Here is an 18,790-nt window from a genome sequence, read left to right as displayed (position 1 = left end):
AGGCAAATAATGAGAGCGTGATGGAGTCCCTGAGTTCAAGCCCCAGGACTGGTGTGCACACACCAAGTCACGCAGAGCTCAATAAGGAACCAGCCCCTCCCCCTCCCCCGTCCCCCCCCCCCAGGGTTCTGCTCTTCAGCTGACCCCTGACTCGCAGCCTGTGCGGGAAGGGATGGGAAGCTTCCCGGGCTGTGTACTCACTCACTGGGCTCGTCCCCTCCAGCTACCCGCCTCCATCACTGCCCATAGACCATCTTGGTTTTTTTTTTTTCTAACACTGTTCTTTGATATTTGCTTTTTTTTTTTTTTACTTTGCTTTGCAAATCTGATTATAATGACATAGTTAGAAATATAAAGGCTCCTTTGGCCGCCCTCCCCATCAGAAAAAAAACCACCTTGGATTAAATAAACCGCTCTGGCTTGTTAACACCGGAGGTTTGCGTGGCGATCGCCGCCGTGGACTGTGCCGCCTCCGACGCAGTGACCAAAGCCAGAGAGAGACAGTGGTAAGCTTTCCACAGACGGGGCCGCGGCTGCAGGGGGGATGCAAAGGCACACTTGGGGGGGCGGGGGGTGAGAGGGGGAGAGGGTAGGGGGAGGGTTCACCCCTGATTCTTTCCCTGTCAGGCCCTCAGCCCCAGAGTGATCGCCTTATGCAAACAGCACGAGGCCCTGGTGTGTGTGTGTGTGTGTGTGTGTGTATGTGTGTGTGTTTGTCTGTCTGTGATAATCATGATGATGATAATGATAACAGTGATGATGATGATGACAGCGATGACAAGGGGGCGTGGCTCGTCACTCGCCTCTGCCTCGATCTCGTGGTACAGGAACTGCTTCTTGAACTTGGTCAGCGCGTAGTAGGCGCTGTCGTTGTACAGGTCCAGTGGGTAGAGGACGTACCTGAGGGGGAGAGGGGGGCGGCGGTGACCCCACGGGAACCCCCGCCCCCCAAGGCCCCCCTGGGCCCCGCCTCTGGGTCTCGAGGAATGACTCCAGAGACCCAAGGCGCCCAGCCAAACCACAGCCTGCAAAAATGGACCTGGGATGGAAGGCTCAGGTCGGGGTGCTGCCTTCCTCCCCTGGGGGCTGACTATGTCCCCCGCGTGGCTGCCGGAGTGGCTGCCCGCAGAGCTGCAGACGGGCACCCGACCGGCGGGCAGACCCCAGTCCCGGAGCCTCGCCGGCCAAGGCGGAGGCAAAGGAGCCCGTTCTTCCTCTGCAGCCCAGGCCCCACCCCAGCGGCCTGGGCCCCGCCCCCGTGGACCAGGCCACGCCCCTGCAGACCAGGCCACGCCCCTGTATGCCTGGCCCAGCTCCTGCATCTTAGGTCCCGCCCCCAAGAGACAGGCCCCGCCCCCATGGGCCAGGCCCCGCCTCCTGCATTTCAGACCTGCCCTTGCAGCCCAGGCCCCGCCCCCTGAGGCCCAGGCCCCGCCTCCTGCATTTCAGACCCGCCCCTGCCACCCAGGCCCCGCCCCTGCATCCCAGGCCCCGCCCCCGCAGCCCAGGTCCCGCCTCTCACTCCATCATGGAAGGCTCCTTGGTCTCCAGGATGTGGTCTGTCAGAATCCAAGGCATGGACATCTCGATGGGGAACTGGATGCACCGGCCATGGTGAGCTCCAGGAAGAACTCTCGGAACCAGAGCTGGGAGAGGTCACAGCACTGCTGCAGCGCTTCTGCGAACACAGGGAGGGGTGGGGTGCGGGGTCACCTCGGGGAGGGCGCTGGAGCCATGGCTCCCGCCCGCCATGGGGTGCTGGGTCCGCAGGCTCTTCTCAGATCCCGGTCACTGGTGCTTGAAGGCACAGGGCAAGCCTAGCACCCTCAGGGGGCACCCTGCACTTCCGAGGTGGCAACAGGGCCTGGGGGGGAGGGGGCGAGGAGGGGGGGGCTTGTGGGATCTTTCCCCCTCTCCCTTGTGTATAAAATGCATCTAGAGCCAGGCGTGGTAGGCCACGGCTGTAATCTCAGCTCCTCACGGAGGCCGAGATGGGGCCAGATCAGTATTCAAGGCCGAGGCCCAGGCCAGGTGAGCAAGACCTCATCTCAACCAGGAAGCCGGGGGTGCTGGCTTCCACCCAAGCACGAGGCATAGAGGACGGCGGTGGGAGCCGGCCTGGGGAAAAACGGCGAGGCGCCTGGGTGGTTAGTCAGCCCACTCTGCCCTGCTTGACCTCTAGCTTGGTCCCCCGTCCCATCCCTCCTCCCTAAGGACTTCTGGATCCGTTCGCCATAAATGACTCCCGGACAGATCCGGCCCCACGGTCCAGATTCCACCTAGGACCTCGGGGGTGTGCGGGCGTGTTTTCTGGGACTCACCGCTGATGTTGAGCAGATGGGTGAAGAAGAAGGACTGCTTGTGGAAATCCTCGATGGCCAGCACAATGGGGCCGTCCAGGCTGCTCCGCAGGGTCTTCTTGGAGCCGCTCTTGTCCGCGATGAGCGACTCGAGCATGGTGCGCACCATGTACAGCTTGAAAGAGAGAGAGAGAGAGGACAAGGTCAACGTCAAGGTCGAGGCCCAAGGCTGGGCCTCCACCCTGGGGAAAGGTTTTTTTTTTTTTCAAGGTTATTTGTATGATCTGACGTCCTGTCTTTCCTTCCTTCCTAAGAACTGTCTAGGTGGAGAAGTGAGCTGGAAGTGTGTGTGTGTGTGTGTGTGTGTGTGTGTGTCCACGGGCGCCGTCCGGGGCCTGGCGCCATGGGGGATGGGCGCCACACCGCAGCCCTTGTGAAAACCTCCAGGAGGGCCACTGGCCAGCTGGGAAGGAAGTTCTTCTTGATGCCCACGCAGCTCGAGGCAACACTGCCCGGCTTGGCCCCCTTGGTGGAATCAGGGGAGACCCCCCGTGGTCTGTCACTGTGGTCACCCCTTCCTTCCCCGGGGTGACCCCGTGGGGTGGAACACTGTGCTGGGAATCAGAAGACCTGGGTTCAAGGCCAGGTGGTCTTCCCGACTTGCTGTGTGACCTTAGAGGAGTACAGGCCTCTCTCAGGGCTCCAGTTGTGTCAGCTAACGAGCGAGGAGGTGGACCAGACGCCATCTCAGATTTGCCCCGATGGGGTAAGATCACAGCAAGAGTGGCACCCCTCCCCCCTTCAGCCTCCCTCCCCTCCACAACCGACCAACCACCGCCGGTTGCCAATCCTGCTTCCTGAATGGGCACGTGAGTGACAGCGCCCCCCGGTGGCCCGGAGCCGCAGGGCACGGCCTGCCTCCCCGGTGTTCAATTGACACCAGTACTTAGCACCAGTACTTACACAGGACACTACTAGACAGACAGGGAACTCCCGCTTTCATACAGTGCGCCCGGCGTGCTAGGGGCACGGGCGCAGCGGGAGACTGTTCTCTCTGCTATGATCTACACCTTTCCACACACCATTGAATCTGAGGGCCGGAGGGGGGGCGGGAGGGGGCTCCATTCTGCTGCCCCCCCCCCAGTGGGGACCCGACCCAACCCCGCCAGCAGGCCGTAATACCAGGGATAGGCAGCCTCTTCCGCCCTGTGTGCCACCAGTGGGGTGAAACAAAGCCCTCGGGGACCACTGGCAGGCCTAAGACACAACGGGAGAGGAGAAAGGGGGGGTGGGAGGGAGGGCAGGAGAGACAGGGACGAGGGAGAGAGAGAAAGAGAAGAGAGAGAGAGAGAAAAGCAAGAGGCATTGTATACAACGGGAAGACGTCGCCATGCTGGGGTGGCCCGAGACTCTCCAGCCGACCAGCACTCCTGCACCACACCGTCCTGCCTGCCATGTCTCCACGACACCCGGGGGGGGACACGCCGCCCGGGTGGGGGGGGCTCCTCACCGCGGGGAGAGCCCGCCCACTGGGCCTGAGGAGCGAACCCCTGTGCTAACGACGGAAACGCTGGCTCTAACCTGCTTCGAGCACTGACCGACGGGGACCAGGGCGGGGTCGGCCTCTCCCCCTCCACCTGTGCGCCAGGGCAGAAGGCAGGGGGCCCCCGGGGAGTGGGGGGGGAGAGGGCGGAGCCCCGGGCGGGAGTCAGGAGACCTGGGTTCTTGTCCCACTCCGTCCAGATTCACCTGTGACTCGGACAAGTCACCTGCCCTATCTGGGCCTCGGTTTTCCCATCTGGGAAATGGGGTGACTGTACGCTCTCTCTCTCTCTCTCTCTCTCTCTCTCTCTCTCTCTCTCTCTCTCTCTCTCTCTCTCTCGGGGCAACTCCCGGTGTGGCAGAGCTCATGGAGCACATCTGTGCCTTCCTAACCTGTGGGGGGGGGGGCGCTCCCCAAATGGACCTTCCCCACTGGCAGCGTCCTTACAGATCTCTCCCCACCTTTTCTCTCCCTTGCCATCCTCTCCTCTTTCCTCCCACCCTCCTCCTCCTCCTCCTCCTCCTCCTCCTCCTCTCTCTCCCAAGATGCTCTGATTCTAGGATCCCCACAGGACTTGGGGTTCAGGCTATACTGGTTCACACTGGCTGGAGGCTGGACGCCAAGGAAAGCTACGCCAAACCTGCCCACCGCACCCGCCCTGTCTGACACGTGCACACACACACACGGGGGGGGGGGAGCACCAGACAGGCTCACAGAGAGAGGCTCAGAGGTGTCATCAAGTGGGGGCCCCCCTGCACACGACCCGGGGCCTGCACAGCTGGAAGTCCCTGCTTCCCCAAGCCCCACAGAGAGCGCAGGGACCCTGGACCCCCAGACGAGGAAGGAATTCAGCTTTCCTCCTTGGAGGATGAGAGACTTCAGTGGACGTGTGTGTGTGTGTGTGTGTGTGTGTGTGTGTGTGTGACAGTCCTGGGGCTTGAACTCAGGGCCTGGGCGCTGCCCCGCCGCTGTTTTCGTCCAGGGCTAGCGCCCTACCAACCCGAGCCACAACTCTGCTTCCGGCTTTGTGGTGGTTGCATTGGAGATAAAGAGTCTCATGAGGCTTTCCTGCGGAGGGGGTGGCTTTGAACCCTGATCTGCTGCAGATCTCGGCCTTCTGAGTATGCAGGGCTACACCTGGCTGATCATGTGACTTTCTTGGTGGGGTGAAGGGGTGCGTGTCCCTGTGGCTGAGGGGAAGTTGGGGGGGGGGAAGGCAGCAGCAAGCTGGTAACCAACGAAGACAGAGCCCAGAGAGGCCCGGGCGTCGGCCCGAGACCACACAGGGCCTCCGGGGCCACGCAGGGAGAGGGGCACGTGGAGATTCCCCGGGGCGGGGGGGGGGGCGGGGATGGGGTGGGCCTGTCAGATGTAACACTGGAAGCGGTGTAAACCCCATGGGTCAGACCGGACAACTGAGGCCCGGAGAGGTTGTGCAATATGGCCAAGGTCACACAGGAGGTCGGGGACTAGAACCCAGGTCTCCTGAGTCTCAGAGCAGCGGCGTCCTTTCCTCTATCGAATCCAGCATTGGTGGAAGGGAACTGGTGGGGTGGGCCGGCTGGAGCTGCTCACCTGGGTGCTGGAGGGCCCGACGGCTCGGCGGGGCACCTTGATGTCGAAGCCCCCTTTGGGATCCTTCTCTCCTCGCAGGCAGGAGTTGTTGGGGGGTTCACGCCCGCCCTCCCAATCGCAGATGGTCTTGCGGATGGCCTGCAGGACGCTGGGGGGCAGGGGGAGGGGGGCTCAGCACCCGAAGGAGGCTGGGCGGGTGGGGCAACTTCCTGTCCCCTCTCTCCAGAGATGCTGCCCCCCCCCAGGGGCCCCTGGGCGTCGGGGGCGGAAGGCGCTGAGGGGAGCCTGGTAAAATGTGTGGCACTGGTGTTTCAATGACGCCCATGACCCCTCCATCGAGCCCCGTGGTGACGGGGGGCCGTGGGGAGGGAGGGTGGGGGCAGGGGTGCCATCATATCCATTTTTTTTATTAATGGGGGGGCTCGAACTCAGGACCTGGGCTCTGTCCCTCAAGGCTAATAATGCTGTTACTTGAGCCACAGCTCCACTGATGGCTTTTTATGGGGGGGGGGAGTTAATTGGGGATCAGAGTCTCGTGGGGTCCCCTATGCAGGCCGCCTCGGAACCGCGATCTTCGGATCCCCGCCTCCTGAGCGGCTAGGATTCCAGGCCTGAGCCACCAGCGCCCGGCTTCATCGTACCCATTTTACAGACGAGGGAAACCGAGGCCTGGTGGCGGGGGGCACCTGACTCGCGCACGCAAGCCGGCGCTGGGAGCGGGGCTGTGTGGGGGCGCAGGCCGGCCGGGACGCTGGCTGAGTCTGGCGTGCCCCCTCGGTGGAGGGGTCCCCGAGACCCACCTGATGAGGACGTTCTTCTTCTTGTGCACTGCTTGCTTGAGCGGCTCCCGCAGGGTCACCTGCGCGAAGTCCTGCAGGGCGGCGTAGATGGTGTTCCGGATCGCCTGGTTGAACACGCTCTCCATGCGGCCCATGAGCACCTGCAGGCCTTTGATCATGGCTATCACCTGCACGGGCACGGAGCGGGGTGAGGCCCGCCGGGTCCCCGGCACCCAGGCCAGCCGCCGCCCACCACCACGCCCCCAGGAGGGGACAAAAGGAGAATTGGCGTTCTGCTCCCTTCTCTCCACCTCCATCTCCACCACCATCACCACCATCAACACCATCACCACCACCACCATCACCATCATCACCATCACCACCATCACAATCAATACCATTACCACCATCACAATCAATACCATCACCAACATCACCACCACTATCACTATCACCACCACACCACCACCATCACCACCATCACCAGCAACACCATCATCACCACCACCACCATCACCACCACCCCCAACACCACCATCAACACCATCATCACCACCACCACCATCATCACCAACATCACCATCACCACCATCACCACCACCACCACCATCAACACCACTACCACTATCACCACTACCATCACCCCATCACCATCAACACCATCACCACCACCACCATCACCATCACCATCATCTCCATCAATACCACCACCTCCTCCACCACCACCATCACCACCATCACCATCATCACCACCACCACCACCATCACCACCACCACCACCATTACCACCATCATCATCACCACCACCACCACCATCACCACCATCAACACCATCATCACCACCACCACCGTCATCATCACCACCACCATCACCATCAACACCATCACCATCACCACCACCACCATCACCACCACCACCATCACCACCACCACCACCATCACCACCATCACCATCACCACCACCATCACCACCATCATCATCACCACCATCACCACCATCATCACCACCACCACCATCACCATCATCACCACCACCACCATCACCATCATCACCATCACCACCATCACAATCAATACCATTACCACCATCACAATCAATACCATCACCAACATCACCACCACTATCACTATCACCACCACACCACCACCATCACCACCATCACCAGCAACACCATCATCACCACCACCACCATCACCACCACCATCACTATCACCACCACCACCATCACCATCACTACCACCATCACCACCATCACCATCATCACCACCATCATCACACCACTATCACCACCACCATCATCACCACCACTACCACTATCACCACCACCATCATCATCACCACTATCACCACCACCACCATTTCCACCATCACCACCACCCCCAACACCACCATCAACACCATCATCACCACCACCACCACCATCATCACCAACATCACCATCACCATCACCATCACCACCACTACCATATTCACCACCATCACCATCAACACCATCATCACCACCACCACCCTCACCATCATCATCACCACCATCACAATCAATACCATCACCACCACCACCATCAACACCACCACAACCATCATCACCACCACCACCACTACCACTATCACCACCACCATCACCACCAACACCACCACCAACAACAACACTGCATCACTTCAAAAGCGCTACTTGGGGGCTGGGGATATGGCCTAGTGGCAAGAGTGCTTGCCTCGTATACTTGAAGCCCTGGGTTCGATTCCCCAGAACCACATATACAGAAAACGGCCAGAAATGGCGCTGTGGCTCAAGTGGCAGAGTGCTAGCCTTGAGCAAAAAGAAGCCAGGGACAGTGCTCAGGCCCTGAGTTCAAGCCCCAGGACTGGCAAAAAAAAAAAAAAAGCGCTACTTGAGAGGACTCCAATACACCCAAGAGGCCACAAGTGTTCCATGCGCCCCGTCTTAGCATCTTATCACTATCTTATTATTATGCACTGGGTGGACCCCATAAATACGTGCAACTGCTTGTGTCAAGGAATAGGAAGATTGGGTGCCAGGCGCCGGTGGCTCATGCCTGTAGTCCCAGAGACTCAGAAAGCGGAAGTCTGGAGGATCACAGTTCAATGTCCAGCCGGGCAGGGAAGTCCACGAACCTCTCACCGAGCCACGAATCTCCCAGCGAACCAGCACAAAGCCAGAGGAGAAGGGGTGGCAAATGTGTCTTTGCCTGAGGAGTTCAGATCTGCTTTAGCTACTCGGTGTTTCTTTTTGCTGATGGTTTTCTTTCAGCCCATTTTTCCAGTAGAGTAAATAACATCTATTGGGTTTTTGAGGACCAGATGAATCTCTAATTGTTTCTGAATAACAACTCTGTGTGTGTGTGTGTGTGTGTGTGTGTGTGTGTGTGTGTGTGTGTGTCCTGAGGTTTGAACTCAGATCCTGGGCACGGTCCCTGAGCTTTTTGTTTTGTTTTTTGCTCTACTACTTGAGCCACAGCTCCACTTCTGGCTTTACTGGTGTTTCATTGGAGGTAGGAGTCTCAGGGACTTTCCTGGGCAGGACTGGTTTTGAACTGTGATCCTCAGATCTCAGCCTCCTCAGTAGCTTAGAGGACAGGCGGGAGCCACCGGCGCCCGGCTTGAGTGACGGCTTTTGACCAAAAGAGATGACGCTTGATGGACAGGGGACAATGCCGTCGCGGTGGGCGGAGCACCGAGGGCCGTGGCCTGTGGCCAGGGTTCGGGGCCGGGTCGGCGCCTACCTCCACGAAGGCGAACTTCTCCTCACTGGTGTAGTTGTAGCGCGTGGCTCTCTCGTATTCCTCCGCCGTGCCCGGGCAGTCCTTGTTGCAGAACTTGTCTGTGGGGTGAACCAGCTTCCAAGAGTACTAGACGAGAGGGGGGAACCACCAAGGGAGCCTGTCGGTGCCAGGTGCGAGACAAACCCCGTACCGTGGAATATTACCAGCCCCCCAAAAGGAAAAGGTCCTGAACCTTGACTGAGGGAACTACAAGAAGCCAGGTAGCCAGGCACCGGTGGCTCACACCTGTCATCCTGGTGACTCAGGAGGCTGAGACCTGAGGATGGTGGTTCAAAGCCAGCCCGGGCAAGAAAGTCCGTGAGCCTCTTATCTCCGGTGAACCACCAGAAAACCAGAAGTGGTGCGGTGGCTCCAAGTGGTAGAGCGCCATGAGCAAAAGAGCGCAGGGACAGCGCCTAGTCCCTGAGTTCAAGCCCCACGACTGACAGAAAGAGAAAAGGAAGAAGCCAGGTACGAAAGACCACACACCACACAATCTTATTTGTAAGGAACGCTGGACGTCGAGAGCAGAAGCACCAATGAGCCAGCAAAAACCTGGGCTGGAGGCGTGGCCCCTGGGGGTAGAGCACCAGCCATGGGCAAAAGGGAAAAGGACCCCAACCTCTACCTCCATGACCCGGGCCTCCACCTACCACCTCCATGACGTGGGCACTCCACTTGGATAGGAGCTGCAGGCCCCGCAGCGCCAGGTCAAAGAGCTCCTGGTACTCCTCGTCCGACTTCTGGCTTGTCAGCCCCGAGCCGGTCACCACCTGGGAAGCAGGGCAGAGACCCTCAGCCTTCGCCAACTGCACGCGCGACGCCTGACCTCAGCAGGGCCCGGGCACCGTGTCCGGGCTTTATTCTTTATGTGGTGCTCAAGGCTCGTGCTCTACCCCTGGACCCACAGCTTCACTTCTGGCTTTTTTTTTTTTTGGTGGTGCACCGCAGATGAGAGGCTGGCAGACTTTCCTGCCTGGGCTGGCTTCGAACTGAGATCCTCCGGTCTCAGCCTCCTGGGTCGCTAGGATTGCGGGCGTGAGCCACCGGTGCACCAGCGGCAAATGTGGCGATCCAGCGAATCCCGTGTCTTGGTTCTCCTTCCTAGCAAATGCCCATCGCAAGCCACGACGGTGGATGTCACACAAACCTCTTTTGGCTTGTGGAATATGCCGCAATGAAACACGGCCACGGACGTGGCCCCCACGTGGCAGGCGGTCGTCCCTCGCGATGCTCGCTGGGATCTGTCAGTCTTTACAGACCGGGTGAGACTCTCAGCCCTCCTCCCGCGCAGAAACGCCCCGCGCCCATGGGCTGGCGCACCGGGCCCGTGTTTGTGCTGCTGAGCGGTGAGTTCACCATACACAATGGCGCCCACGCGCAGGGACGGGGTTACACTGCATGTTAGCTGAACTTCTCCCACGCGGTAGTTACAGCAGCTCTGCGCGTGCAGTAAGTCAAATATGTGCGTGATTTGTTACACATCCTATTCAACGCACATTGCAGCACAGAATTCTATATAAGCAACATGTGGCATACATTTAAATATGCATGGTGACACATTATTGCTCGTGCTGCTTATTAAACACACTACAATGTGTATTGTATGTGTTATTTCGTTTACAGTCAAGGGTCTAAGTGCACACGGAGGCAAGGCTAGTATCCACGGGGGTGAGCACAGCCACCTGGGGCTCGTGGGAGCTCAGCCCGCTTCCTCCCTGCCGAATGCTTGGGGGCTCGCCCGTGTCCAGTTGGGAACCGTTGCAGGATCAGAACTCCCGCCGGGACAGGAGGACGGGGCTTCTGAAGGCGCTCCCTACATCCGCTAGCCCTCACTAGGAAGCAGCCGGCCCCGGCTTGCCAGGTCAAAGCGATCAGGGCTGTATGGCGGATGGACACACTTGCTAAGAAAGCTGAATGCTTGGGTCTGGGGGCTTCACTCGAGTGAGGGGAGGGGGGACCTGGGGCTTGATCCCTGGAAAGGAAGGGAGGAAGAGAGGAGGAAAGAAGAGAGAGAGGAGGGAGGGAGGGGGGAAGAGGATAAAGGAAAGGGAAGGAGGTGGGCAGGGAAGCACGCAGGCAGGCTAGCAGTAGGTGTGGGCCCCTGGTTTGACCTCCACCCTGCCCGCATCTGTCGGGCCGACCCCATTTCAAGGTCTGTACCTTGCTTGCTCTATGATCAGACAGAAATGCCCGCCGCTGGCCACAGGGTGGCAGCAGTGAGCGCGGGGGGGGGGAGGGGGGCCTCCGCAGTCAGGGGGCTGAGGAGGGGCCTGTTTATCCATCAACAGATCAAGAGAAGAGCCAGAAGCCCAGCAGGCCTGAGCGCCCAAACTCCAGGCGGCTGGGCAGGGCCAGCTTCTCCTTTTGCAGAGCTACCTTATCTCTTAGGTTTGCGGACTGATCTTGTTTCCATAGATAGATGGATGGATGGATGGATAGATGAGAATCTGAGGATCCTGGTTCAAAGCCAGCCCAGACCAATAAAAAAGGGGGGGGGGCTATGAGACTCTTATCTCCCATTAATCAGTGAAACGTCCCAGGCACTGAGTTCAAGCCCCAGGATACACACACACACACGCACACGCACGCACGCGTGCAGACCGTGCGCATTCAAAGCGGTTTCCCTGGACACGCGGGTGGGGACAGGACGGTGTCCCCCAGCTCACCGTGTGCCAGTGACCAGGCCCCGGCCCCCCCCCGCCCCCCCCCCCCCCCAGCGCCCTGCTCACCTCGCTGTTGCTGTAGCGGGCCAGCTCGGAGATGAAGCGGATGTGGTCGTCCCGGATCTGCACCATCTGCTCGCAGATGTTGTACTGGGGGCTGATGCTGCTTTGGGTGCAGGTCCACCTGGGGGGGAGGCCGCAGCATTGGGGGGGGGGAACCCCTCTCCGAGGGGGGAGGTGGGCGGCCACCCCAGCAAGCGCTTGCCCAAAAGACTTCCAAGGAGGGCTCGGCTCGCACCTGTAACCCGGCTGCTCGGGGGCCAAGAGTGAGGATGGCAGCTGAAGGCCAGCCCGGGCACCAGCGTCTGCGAGACACACACACACACACACACACACAGCCCGTGCCCTCTCCCCCCTCCCCTTCTCTTCCCGCCACTAACGAAGAGGCTGTGCCTCAGTTTCCCTCCCCACTCCTCCTGCCTGGCCCTCGTGGGGCCGCCTGGCGTCCGCCCCGCCCCCGCTCCGTCAGATGGACGCCCAGCTACAACGCGCCCGTTCCACACAGAGCCGAGGGGCGCGCGTGTGCGTGCGTGCGCGTGTGCGCGTGTGCCCGCGTCGTACTTTCTAGAGGTGGGAAGAGCTGGCACTGGAGCAAGGAGCCCAGGTGGGCGCCTCCTGCCCGCCCCCCTCCCCCGTCCTCCCCCTTCCCCGCGGGAAGATGCCACTAGGAAAGCCAGGCTGAGCAGCAGAAGGGCGGGGTGGGGGTGGGGGGACAAGGGGCCCCTCGCTCCCCTTCCTCCGCCCAGTGCTGGGGTCCGGGCCCCGACAGGGAGCGGGGGAGAGCCCAGCGCTCGGCACCGAGGGGCAGAGCCGCCAGGGACTTCTTTGCACTTGCACGCTACTTCTGTAGGGATGGGCACACTCGAACCCGCGTCTCCGGGCCTGGCTGCAGGTGGCCCGGTAGCCAGGCAGGGAGAGGGCGGGAGGGGGTCCCGGCTCCTCCACAGGCCGCCAGCCCCCCCTGTCCTGGGGTCCCAGCGGCAGGGCTCCGGGCTGGGGGGGGGGCCGAGACCCCCTGCGAGTGTCTTTAGTTCCTTTGCTTGTGCTGGTTCTGGGGCTTGAACTCGGGGCCTGGGCACCGTGCCCGCGCTTTTGTGCTCGGAGCTGGTGTTCCACCGGCGGAGCCACGGCGCCGCTTGTGGGTTTTCCTGAGACGGACTGGAGATAACGAGTCTCACGCGCGTTCCTGCCTGGGCTGGCTTTGAACCGCCCTCCTCAGATCGCAGCGTCCCGAGTGGCTGGGATGACGGGCGTGAGCCACGGCCGCTCGTGTCGGGGGGCAGGGCGGGGCCGGGCTTCCTCCACCCGAGGCCCGATGGAGCCGCCCCGGCCGGCGGGCACTGGGGCCCCGGTGCCCGGCGACGCCCCCACCCACGCGCTACCCCCTACTTACTGCGTGGCCACGCAACCTGAGCCGGGGGAGGGCGTCTCTCTCTCCGATGCCCCCCTCCAGGGCGCCCCCCGGGCGCTGAGCGGGCCGAGGGGCGTGGCCAGTGCTCCGAGCCCTTTAGAGCCGGGTGGACGGCAGCGGGCAAAGGAGTCGGAGCGCCTGGGGCTGGTCGCCGCCGAGCCGGTGGCGGTGCCGGGGCTCTGGGGAGGAGGGGGGGGGGCTGAAGCGGCCCCCCGGCCCCCGGCCCAGGGCTGGGCACTGTCGAGGACGCCGAGAGACATTACGGCACGCACTCACTTGGATTTGTTCTCCTCGTAGTGAGCGCTGGTCTTAATGTATCTGGCCAGCTCGATCTGCATGTCCCCGAACAGAGGCACCACCTGCAGCTGCTGCAAGAGAAGCGAAGGCGGCGGTGAGACGCGCCCGCAGGCCGGGGGGGTGGGGGGTGGGGGGGACCCCCACAGGACCCCCGGCCAAGTCCTTCCCCCGGCTCCAGCCCGCCTCGCTCATCTAAGCAGCCCGAGCCTGAACCCCGAAGCCCCTCGCTGGGCAGCGGGCGGCTCGCACCCGACATCCTAGCGACCCAGGAGGCTGAGATCGGAGGATCCCGGTTCAGAGCCAGCTGGGGCAGGAAAGCCTGGGAGACGCTCATCGCTACCACACGTCTCAGAAAGAGCCGGAAGTGGAGCTGTGGCTCAAGTGGCAGATGGCTAGCCATGAGCAAAAGGAGCTCAGGGACAGGGCCCCCAGGCCCGGAGTTCAAGCCCCAAGACTGACAAAGGAAAGACAGGGCGGAGCAAGCCGAGGTGAGGAGGGAGGCGCCGGTGTTCACCCTCGGCCTCTCCAGCACTAGAACCTGACCCCCCCCAACACCCGCTATCCACACCCGCTCAGGAGCCCTGGGACTTTGCGGTGATGCTGCGAACCCCCTGGCATCAGCCGCGGATCCTTACACACGCTTTCTGGCCAGAAGCAGGATTAGATCTCTGGGCTCACACCGCAGAATCCTGCTAAATCTGGGGAGTACTGGGGAAACTGAGCTCCAGGGAGATCTAGAGCTTTGCCCAAAGCCCCCGGACCACTGGGCCCCCGGGAAGCCTGGCCCTGTCTGTGGGGAGTCCCCCCCCCCCAGTGCAGGCTGGAGAAATGGCAATGTTCTGTCTTGAAGAACAGCCCGGCCACGCCACGCCGCGCCCCACGGCTGCTCGCCCGGTGACTCAGAGCTGTAGCGAGGCCCAGGCTCGGCCTCCTGGCCTCCAGTGCCTTTGCACCCCAGATCTCCGTGCCAAACCAAGCCCGCACCGTGTACAACCCTCCAAGGTTTGCTTGAGCCGCCTTCTTCTTCTTCTTCTTCTTCTTCTTCTTCTTCTTCTTCTTCTTCTTCTTCTTCTTCTTCTTCTTCTAACGATCTGGGGTGAGGAGGCCAGATCTGGGGGCGCCGAAGCTGATGGTGTGTGTGTGTGTGCCCGTGAGGGGCTTTTGCCACCTGGGATTTGAGTTCTAATCCAGTCCTTGGCCCTCCTCCCAAGAGCTCTGGTTTCTACCGGGCACTAGCGCACGGTTCCCTGGAGGTGGGCAAGGACTTCCGGCCAGGGAGAGCGGGAAAGGCGGGAGCGGCAGTTAGACGCCCAGCAGAATCCAGCTGCGTGCCGAGGCCTTCGTGGGCCGGTGATACCCCCTCTGCCTAGGGCAGCTCCGATACACCCCTCCTCTCCCCTCCCCTTCCTATCCTTCCCCTCCACCCCCTCTCCTTCTCTCTTTCCTCTTCCTCTCTTCCCCTCCCCTCTCTTCCTCTCCTCCCCTCCTTTTTCCTTTCCTCTCCTGCCCTCCCCCTTCCTTCCCCTCTCCTCTTCCTTCCTCTCCCCTCCCCCCTTCTCTCATCTCAGCTCTCCCCTCCTCTCTTTTCCTCTTCTTTCCCCTCCCCTCCTCTCCTCTCCCCTCCCCTTCCTGTCTTGAGAGTGCCTGTCCACCTGACAAAGCCCACAATTTCCCCAAAGGGGTCCTGGGTGTGACCGGGCCGGCCTGTCCATGGCCCCGGCTAGTGGCTGACCTTGAAGAACTTGTCGATTTTGCTAAGGTTGATTCTCTTCTTGGCATCCAGCTTGTAAATGTTGCTGACGTTCCCATCCATCAGATAGAGGCCGAAGCCCATCACCTAGGGCAGGATGGGGCAGAGAGCAGATGCCGTCATCGCCATGGGGCTGTGAACCCCCTCCCTCCCCCCCGACACATTCTATGCATCCTCAAATAAGGACAGGAAATGCCAGGCTCCTTCCAACTGGAAGTTTAGCACATCACTATGGTGCCCATTTCCAGAGCCCTAATCACTGGGCCAATGACTTTAGAACAAGCATCGTCTCTTGTGAGTCAAGTTCAAAGCAAGAGCCCCATTCTACAGACGGGAAGCCGAGACACACAGAGGTTCCAGAGCCTGGCCAAGTCACACAGCTGAGCCTCAGCGACGGTCACTCGACAGACCCAGCGCAGGGTCTGTGCGCCAAATGTGCCCATCTAGGTCCTTGAGAGGAAGCCCCAAGATGCCTGAGAAGTGTGAGTGTGTGTGTGTGACAATTCTTAACACTTCAGTCCCTTTAGTTATCCACTGAAAGAGAACTCGTTTTTCTAAAACATTTTTTTTTTAAACGCAGAGCTCAAGTGTGGAGGGTCCGGCCCACTATGGGGACGTGGGAATGTCACGTCCCCACGTGCCTCTGTTTCTCGGGGGACACTTGAGGGGCGCGGACAGGAAGCTGTAAGGATCACTTCCTGTTTGGCCCGGGAGCATCTTGCTCTGCAGGACCAGCATGGGGACCTTTTTGTTTAGGGCTTGGCGCCCCCTGCTGGGATAGGAACTCACTACCAGGAGCCGTAGAGGTGAAGGAGACCAGAAGGAAGGGGAGGAGGGAGGAGGAGGAGGGAGAGGAGGGAGGAGGAGGAGGGAGGGGGGAGGAGGGGGGAGGGGTGAGGAGGACGTGGCAGGGACCCCCCCCCCCGCCCACTTGAGCAGCATGTGCTTCTCGCTGGGCGTCAGGTACATCTTGTTCTCGTAGTAATCCACGCAGATGTTCACGATGTCGGCCAGCAGCTCCTCGTAGCCCGGGATCACCTCCAGCTGCTGGTGGAGACACTGGACCACAGCGCCACCCTCCGGTGAGACGGGCCCGGCATCCCCCCCGCTCGCACCCACGCCCAGGGCTGGGCACAGCCAGCCAGCCCAGGGTACCCACGGCTGTGTCCCCCCGGGGGAACCGGAGCCCGCACGCCAGCCCGCGCCACCCACCCGCCCGTCAGGCCCCTGGTCGGTCCCCCCTGGGCCTTTGCACACCCAGCCCTGGTTGCGATGGAGGACGCAGGGCGGCACTCGCCCCGCTGGGAGGATGCACACGTGCTCCCCATCTCCTCTAGGTCTCCTCAGGCCGGGCCGTGTGGGGAGCAGAGGCGGCTGGGGTCTCCACCCTGCCACAGCCCCACAGGGCAGACACAGCTCCTGGGGGGGGGGCAGGGTCTGAGGTGCCCCCCGCCGCCCTTCCCGAGCCCTGTGGGTCAGGGGTCCGGGCCCTCAGAGCCCCAGAACTTGCAGGACGCCCCCTCCCCGCCCGTTGGTTTGGGGGTGCGCAGGTAGACCTGAGGGTGCCTGCCTGAGGTGAGGTGACACAGGGCGGATCGAGCTGGGCGGGGCAAAACAGGCCAGGGGCGGCCGTGCGGGCGGGGCCCGGGAAAGGGGTGCCGGAGCACACCCCGGTTTCCTGAACCGCGGGGCTGGTCAGCCTCACGCAGCCTGCCGGATACGAGGCCGATTCTCAGACCCGCAGAGCCAGATGGGGGGGCCGAGGCCCCGAGGTTGCCTGTGGCGTCACGGTGGGCCACGAGGTTGTCCTGCTTGGACTCACGCTCTACAGGGCCAGGGCAGGGGGCCTGGGGCCGGGAGGGAGGGAGGGCGGGAGGGCGGAGGAGCTGGCCGGGCCCGTGTGCCCTCACCTGGGTGATGCGGTTGTGGTTGGCCAGGAACATGGAGAGGTTCTGCGATTCCTGGATGGACTGGGGGTCGGCCATCTTCCTCAGGAACTGGGCTGCCCTGAAATGCGGGGGGGTGGGGGGGGAGGGCAGGGAACTCAGAGCCCAACACCCAACACTGGGCGTCGGTCTGAACCCGGCCTAGGTGACCCCTGCGCCCCGGCGGCGGTGCGTGAGGAAGGTCAGGGCGGCTCAGGGGCAAGGGGAGATTTGCTATATTGGCTTTTCTTTCTACCTAATTTGTTTTCCTGCTTTTTGGGGAGAACTTGTGGAATCCTTTCTCAGTTTCTGTCTACTTTTTCCTGCTGACAGGAATTAAAACATTTTTTGGTGAGAGAAATGAAAATCTATAAATATGTGATTGTTAACTTACCTATTTAATAGTAAGAATCGAACTTAGGTTTCTGTTTCCTTGGCGGTGTAATTTCCTGTTGAAGTACTTGTTACTAACTTCTTTTTGAGCCTTATTACTTTCTGGTCAAATTGTGACCACTTGGCTGAGGAGTTTTCCTGGTCTTTCCCCACAAAAGAAAACAGACTTGCGTCTGCTGTCACATTGCCCTTCCCTCACTTAGAACTTACCAGTCCTATTCCTGTCTCACAGATATATATCTTATTTGGATCCCAGGAAAAGGAGAGACTGTTATCCCTCCCTTTGTATATGGTACTTGGATTTGAACGCAGGCCTTGTGCTTGCAAAGCAGGCATTCTTACCATTGAATAGCCATACCTCCAGCCTAGTTTTGCTGTGATTTTTGAGATTAGGTCTCGTTTCCTGCCTGGGTATTTCCCTGGGTATGTCACCTGTGTTTGGCTTCTTGTCTTGACTTGTAAAACTGCATTGAACTTCCTGTTGTAACTATGCTACCCCACCGGCCTCAGCAGTCACTGAGAAGGAGTCGCTTGAACTTTTCTGCTCAGACCACCCTTGAACTGGGATCCTCCTGATCTTAGCCTCTGAATTCGCTAGAGTTGTGTGAGCCATTAGAACCCAGCTTCTCCTCTTTTTTTGTTTTTTGAGACAGAGTGTCACTATGTAGCTCCAGTTGGCTTTGAGCTCGTCTGGCTGCCTCAGCCTCCTGAATGTCAGAATTATAGGAATACACTTAACCCCCTGCCCAGAAACTGTCCTGCTACTTAAAATGGTGCCTCATGTTAGTAAAAGGCAGAAAGCTGTTTGGAATATTTGTACTGCATTTTCTCATTGAATTAACATTACCATCGTCTTAGTGGGGATTTTTTTCTGTTCTGAGACATTCTGCAAAGCTTTGATCTTGCTGAGAAATAAGAACCTCATCAATCCATCAAGTTTGCTGGAGCTCTTCTTTGAACTTCTTCGTTGCCATGATAAGCTCCTGCGAAAGGTAAAGAGCAAAGCATTCCTTCCTGCATCTCATTCTGTCCGGTAGCATTCGGAGGCCCTTGAACTCTACTTTACGTTGGCTATAATTAAGAATAGTTTCAGTAGACAAAAGCTCCACTATTGTGTGCATGCAATATGGTATTCGTGGCTAATTACTGAGTGCCTACTGTATACCAGATACTATTCTTGGTTGCTGTGTATTAATTTGTTTATTCACAAATACCCCACAAAGGGATGATGGTGATTGCCATTAGTATTTCACAGATGAAAAGTCTGAGGAACAGAGATGGAGTAACTTGTTCTGGGTTACACAGCGCCT

The 18,790-nt window shown here is 60.0% G+C and overlaps 1 protein-coding gene across 1 annotated transcript in view; it reads right to left on the bottom strand.

The window, feature by feature from the left end:
- LOC125345467 (cytoplasmic FMR1-interacting protein 2-like) overlaps positions 1–17,836 on the bottom strand; it is a gene marked incomplete at its 3' end in the record, with an annotated part of 52,323 nt that extends 34,487 nt beyond the window's left edge. The window contains 14 exon segments of the mRNA XM_048337614.1: positions 804–900; positions 1,523–1,613; positions 1,616–1,678; positions 2,322–2,475; positions 5,419–5,566; positions 6,219–6,385; positions 8,940–9,065; positions 9,632–9,751; positions 11,711–11,828; positions 13,392–13,483; positions 15,145–15,249; positions 16,078–16,221; positions 17,073–17,169; positions 17,823–17,836. Coding sequence (XP_048193571.1) covers positions 804–900; positions 1,523–1,613; positions 1,616–1,678; positions 2,322–2,475; positions 5,419–5,566; positions 6,219–6,385; positions 8,940–9,065; positions 9,632–9,751; positions 11,711–11,828; positions 13,392–13,483; positions 15,145–15,249; positions 16,078–16,221; positions 17,073–17,169; positions 17,823–17,836 — 1,536 coding nt within the window.
- Between the last annotated feature and the right edge of the window lie 954 nt (positions 17,837–18,790).

This window comes from Perognathus longimembris, unplaced genomic scaffold (genome assembly GCF_023159225.1).
Source record: "Perognathus longimembris pacificus isolate PPM17 unplaced genomic scaffold, ASM2315922v1 HiC_scaffold_5665, whole genome shotgun sequence".
Taxonomy (NCBI): Eukaryota; Metazoa; Chordata; class Mammalia; order Rodentia; family Heteromyidae; genus Perognathus; species Perognathus longimembris.
The sequence above is the reverse complement of the archived record's forward strand: the minus strand, read 5'-3'. Positions and strand labels throughout refer to the sequence as shown.